This window comes from Cibotium barometz, chromosome 7 (genome assembly GCF_041138505.1).
Source record: "Cibotium barometz isolate CiBa-2024 chromosome 7, ASM4113850v1, whole genome shotgun sequence".
Taxonomy (NCBI): Eukaryota; Viridiplantae; Streptophyta; class Polypodiopsida; order Cyatheales; family Cibotiaceae; genus Cibotium; species Cibotium barometz.
The window spans coordinates 41,560,777-41,566,963 of record NC_141052.1 but is presented as its reverse complement, the minus strand read 5'-3'; the positions used below and the strand labels follow the sequence as shown (position 1 = coordinate 41,566,963).

The window sequence follows — 6,187 nt, the reverse complement described above, 5'->3', positions numbered from 1 at the left end:
CGCGTTTATAAACGCGACGGTCTGTTTAAACTAAAAATAGCCCGCCTTTCCCAAATATAGATTTTGAACTAACATATCAACACTGCTTTCGTTTTCGCCTCTTCCAACAGAAACGAAACTGAGAAGAGAAGAGAAGGAGCACACACAGGAGCAGAGAAGGAGCACACACGGGAGGAAACCAAGCAAGAAAGAAGACTCACTTTTTCAGAGGTGAGTCAGTTTGTCCTTTGCCTTGTCTCCTTCCTCAGATTTGTTTATGCTATTTTCTCTTTGCTTTTTGGGTTTGTCTCCGTCCTTTTGCTTCTGTGCACACGATTGGGTGAATGATTCTGACAGGGGCGACAGTGGACCTTTTATAAGGACACTTTGTCTTTGTCGGAGGTCGGTCCTTTTGAAAAAAAAATTTCGCAGGTCGCGTGTAGAAACGCGTGTACTCTGTCTGCAGAGTCTGTTCACGCGAATATACACGCGCTTTCTAACGGGTATATACACGCGTTTTCTGACGGGTGTATACACGCGTTTCTGCATGGGTGTATACACGAGACTGCGTTTCCTGTTTCTATGATTTGCAGGCAACACAACTGACTTGAATGATGATATTTGTGTGAGTCAAGAGACAGCCCATGATGTGCTGTAGGATTTGTGTTGTAGGTTCTTCATGGATATTCCAGGTTCTTCATCCGATCCATTTGCGTACAGCAATTGGCTGATGGAGATGCTGAATCATTTTGGGCGCCATCCTGGTCCAGTTGAGCTTACAGAGTATATGTATGCCCATCCCCCTCCTTCCCTACCTGGTGTCTATACCCCTACTGCGAGTATCCAGGGCACTCCAGTGCCGTCTATTCCTACGAGTCCGATGAGACGGCATGCAGCTTCTCCTCTTCCACGTCCACCGAGGAGACATACCTCGTCCCAGACACACTCACGCACACCCTCACAGCCACCATCACGTGCTCCCTCAGAGCCACCGTCATGTCAGCGCTCACAGCCACCGTCACGTAGACAATCCCCCAGTCGTGACTCCACCCGCACAGCAGTAGGAAGAGTGGGAGTGGAGGATGCAGCGGGTGCTTTGGTGGTGGGGGAGGTGGGGGAGGTGGGGGAGGTAGTAGGGCACGCGGTGAGAGAGGAGATAGAGGGAGAAGAGTTAGAGGAGACAGTTCGGAAGAGGAGGAGATGAGAGAGGTGGAGAGAGTGGTCTGCTATGATGTGACCGATAGGGGCGGGATAGTGATGGATGCGAGGGGGAGGGAGGTAATGGAGTACATGCGTGGGGTAGTATCAAACTCATATAGAAATTGTTTTATTAAATTTAAAGATCAAAATAGCCGATTAGTTGGGGAGGTGATAGAGGCTGTACATAGTCGGTACCCCAATCCCCCACATGCTACATTCTCGGATGTATGGGGAAGGACGCGAATAAGGGAGATCTTAAGTAATAAAAGATCTCACCTTAAAAAACTCACGTACGATGACCGGCTAAATGTAGCTGCGGGTGGCTATCCTGCCGAGAAACCTGCCACTGCGCACAAACGCGAGTGGAAGGAGGCAAAGAAACGAGCAGAGGGTGGCGTGAAGAGCAGGCAGCATGTGGAGGCACGACGGATTCAGATGGAGACCATTGGATCTTCGCATTTCGGATCTGGCGGCGTCGAGTCATGGGAGGCAGAGTTCGTAAGTATCTTGCCACTTTATTTGATTGTTTACTTAATTCATTGATTCTATGATTGTTTTAATCTTACAAATTGTGTTGATTATGATACAGCGACGGGTTACGGGGAGGAAGCCCACAACCCACGATACTGCGTATGCTCGCCGGCATAGCAGACGTGACACGTGGGCCATCTTCAGAGCCGAGGGACGTATTACGGACGCGCAGTTTGAGATAGCCATGAGACCATACGGTCGATAGGTACTTGAAAATTCTAAAAGAATGATTTTGGTTTATTGAATTACATATATATATACTTATATACTATATATTACTTGAACAGGCACAAGCTTCTGATGATCCACCTGCCGCCGCCACTGCAGAGGGTGGACGTGAGCACTACTCATCGGACATTCCGACCGATGTGAGCTCATCTGAGCATGGAGGGAGCACCGAGTCATCATCTGGGTCTGAGTAGTACTCAGACTTGTAGTATCACATTCCATATTGAGGATGTGGTTGTATATATTTTTTTGTAAACTGAAGCCATGGGCTACTTCGAGATATGGACTCCCTTGTATACATGTATGAAATTTTGATAGTAATATTGAATCGTGAATCGATAGTATTACATTCATGCCTGTCTTGAATCGTGTATTGACAATGTATGCATTCATGTCGTTCTTGTCTTAATCTCCCTCGTGCATATGTTCTTCGTGGATGGTCTAATGCACAAAAAAAAAATCTAGAGGGTGTTATTGGGTGCTGGAATGCTGGAACAATATTCAGGCACCAAATAGCACTCTCTGGAATTTTTTTTTTGCTCTCTGTACGCGTGTATAAACGCGTCAAAACTGCTAAAACTCGCGTGTATATACGCGGATAATCTGTAAAATACGCGTGTATTAATGCGTCAAAACTGACAATTACGCGTGTATAAGCGCATCTAAATTAAAGAAACGCGTGTATAGACGCAGGTATCAACGCGTCTGAGTACATCTGACTTGAACAAAACGCGGCTATACAGCCGTGTATAAGCGCGTCTAAATTAAAGAAAGGCGTGTATAGCCGCATGTATCAACGCGTCTGTGAAAAGAACGCGGCTATACACCCGTGTATAAGCGCGTCTGAGAGATCCTATACACGCACTTTTACACGCATGTCTGTGGCCGTGATGATACACGCACTGGTACACGGGCCCGCTACTTTTTTTCACAAGTCATTTTTAGCGGCTGGGAGCGCGGGTATGAGCCCGATCCCTTGTAGTGAGATCTCTAGCAACAATCAAGACTAGTAGTTGTCCAAATTATGATCAATTACCCTATGGGTGATTTGATTTTTAGAAGACCACGCTCCCCCTACGGGATAGAACTAGGCCTTACCTATGAATCGTATCCTTGAATCTGTGCATGGTCAAGGTGTCGATGAGTAAGAAATTTTCTCCAAGATAAGACTTAGTGGACTATCTTAAGTGTTTCCCCTATTTTGGAAGGGGGGAACCTTACACATGTAAAATAATGGGTCGAGGGAGGTCTAAGGCCAGCCAATAATATAGACGAGACTCTGCCACCCCTGGAAAAAAGAACCTTGAAGCATATAAAGGAAACCCAAGTCGTTTTAAGATACCAGTTAACCAACTGGGCTACCATGAAAGTGACCACACGAACGCTACCATTTCCATTCATCATAATGGATACCATGCATTGGCTATCCTGGATGGTGAGGCATTACCTAGTACCCTGGAAAGAATATCCAACCTTAAAAGCCTCTTTCAAAGCTTCGAAGGTTGCCTTCTCCTCAACTTTTCATCTCTAAATGTGGGATCGAGTCTCCCGTCCCATCAAATTTCTTAATAAGCTTTGAGATATTAGCAGGTTTATTCCACTCTAGTTCTGGTGCAGGTTGTACTGGTGCTGGAGGTGTCATACTAGCAACCACCCCCTCCCTATTTCCATGGCCAATCTCAACATTTCTAATGTTAGCCCTGCCATGGCTGGAGTAGAAGCGGATTGTGGAAGGGTTGGTGGAGGAGTGGGGCCGGGAGGATAATAAACCATAGGATTCCCCTGTTTGATAGGTGGATTTAGATGTGAACCTTGTGGTCCCATGGGTAGACTTCTTGGGTGGGTACACAAGTGGTTTGGGCTGATGTGAGGTGCTTGGGTAGACTCCTTGGGTGGGTACACAGGTGGTTTGGGCTGATGTGAGGTGCCTGGGTAGACCCTTTCCCTTTGGTGAGACATTACTGGTCCCTGAGGTAATGGACCTGGCCCTCAAGTTTGCACTAGTCCTTGGGCCATATACTGATCAGCTATACACAAAACAGGCACAGCTCTCCATATTGGTGTCTAGGTTTGTTGGCTTTCACTTTGTCCTACTTCCGCTCTAGGATCTAGAGAAGGAGTGGGCTTGCTTTCTTGGGGTTGGTCCATGCCTCTTACCCTGGATTGTAGTTCTTTTGTAGAACGGCTGTCACACAGCCTGTCATCCCATTGGCCGCATATCACCCAAGATCTCACCAACCATGCCAGTGGTGTAAGTGTGGGACCTATCCCCTAGGCGGGTCATCAGTGTCCACTGCCTCACTAGATGAGCTCGATATCTCAACACTCCCCCTCGAGCTCAACTCCATCTCATGTACACCAAGCGAAGCCCTGAATCTGCAGAGCTTCTCTTTACCCAATGCTTTGGTGAAGATGTCAGTTACCTGATCCTCTGTGCTGACATAAACGAGGTCAAGGTCTCCTGCCAAGACCTTCTCTCTGACGAAATGGTAGTGGACCTCTATATGCTTCATGCGAGCATGAAAAACTGGGTTCCTGGCCAACTGTATACTGCTAATGTTGTCACAAAAAATGACAACTTGTCTATCCACTGATAGACCCAAATCTACAAGTAGCTTTCTCAACCAAGCTACCTCACATGCTGCCATAGCAGCTCCTCTGTACTCGGCCTTTGTACTGGATAGAGCAACCGTAGGCTGCTTCTTGCTGCTCCAAGTCACAGCAGCACTCCCCAAAGAAAACATGAAGCCACTGGTAGATCTTCTATCTGAGATACTACCAGCCCAATCAGCATCTATGTACCCATGTACACATATCTCTGTCCCAGTCTCATAGAATAGTCCACAATGCAAAGTAGACCTCACATACCTCAATATGCATCTCAATGCATCCAAATGCGGTTTTCGTGGAACTTGCATAAACTGACTCACCAACCCAACAGTATAGCTCAAATCTGGTCTGGTGATCGTCATGTAGATCAAGCTTCCTACTATGCGCCTATACACAGTAGGATCCTCCAAAATCTCTCCTGAATCTGCACTCAACTTGCCATTCTGATCCAATGGCACTGAGATAGGCTTACAGCCTTTCATACCATACTTGGACAACATGTCCAAGCCATACTGTCTCTGCAGTAATCCAATACCATGTGGTGACCTAATCACCTCAATGCCCAAGAAATATCTGAGCTCCCCCAGATCCTTCATCTCAAACTTCTGTCTAAGCAAGATCTTTACATCAAAGATATCTGCATCATGGTCCCCCGTAATGATCAAGTCATCTACATAGATGACAACAAGCACAACCCCTCTATCACCATGTCTCACATACAACGAGAGATCTGCATTGGCTTCATGAAAGCCAATAGTGACAAGATAGTCAGAAATCTTGTCAGACCATGCTCTTGGTGCTTGCTTTAAGCCATACAAGGCTTTCTTCAACCTGCAAACATGCTCGAGGTGACTCACATCCTCATAACCAGGTGGCTGCAACATATACACCTCTTCCTACAAATCCCCATGCAAGAATGCGTTCTTTACATCCATCTCATGTAAAGACCATTGCTTTGACGCAGCCACTGCTATCACAACTCTCACTGTTGCCATCTTGGCAACTGGGCTGAAAGTTTCCTCATAATCAATGCCATATGTCTGCGCATATCCTTTGGCTACCAATCTAGCCTTGTACCTGTTTATGCTTCCATCATTGTTATGTTTAACTTTGTACACCCACTTGCATCCAATGGCTTTCTGCAGAGAATCGATGACTTACCCGCAGTGCTCTAAATCGCCTGCTTTCTGCAAAACGGAGGTCCAGACGCGCCCCAAAAAGCGTTTTCGACCCAGAAAATTTTGTCCGATAGGAGTGTCCCCGATAGGACAACATTGTTGCCCTATAGCTTTACTCCCGCGAAGAAAGCTCCTCAATCAGAGATCGTGCCTCCTGTAGAGCTCCCGACAAGGGTGTAGTCACCAACACAAATAGGGAAGAGTAGTTGAAGCTCTTACCCTCGTACCGCTTCCTGTGGTTCTCTTGCTTGCAGCTCAGCCCTTAGCATGAAATAGGCTCTAATACCATGAAAAGATGTAGGGGGGAAGAGAGCTTGAGCTCTTGCAAAACACACACACACTCACAAAACCCTAATAGAGAACACACAAGGTGAGAGGCTAAAAATCTTCTTCTTCTTCACTCAACACTCAACACACCATATACAAAGATAAGAGTACACACAATATGAAAGGTACTCAAC

At 46.5% G+C, this 6,187-nt stretch overlaps 1 protein-coding gene across 1 annotated transcript; it reads left to right on the top strand.

Moving 5' to 3' along the window:
• Window positions 1-658: 658 nt before the first annotated feature.
• LOC147637025 (uncharacterized) lies at window positions 659-1,915 on the top strand. The gene is made up of 3 exons (XM_086800994.1): window positions 659-671; window positions 1,493-1,677; window positions 1,769-1,915. Exons 1-3 carry the CDS (start codon window positions 659-661, stop codon window positions 1,913-1,915), a joined length of 345 nt encoding a protein of 114 aa, XP_086657120.1.
• The last annotated feature ends 4,272 nt before the right edge of the window (window positions 1,916-6,187 follow it).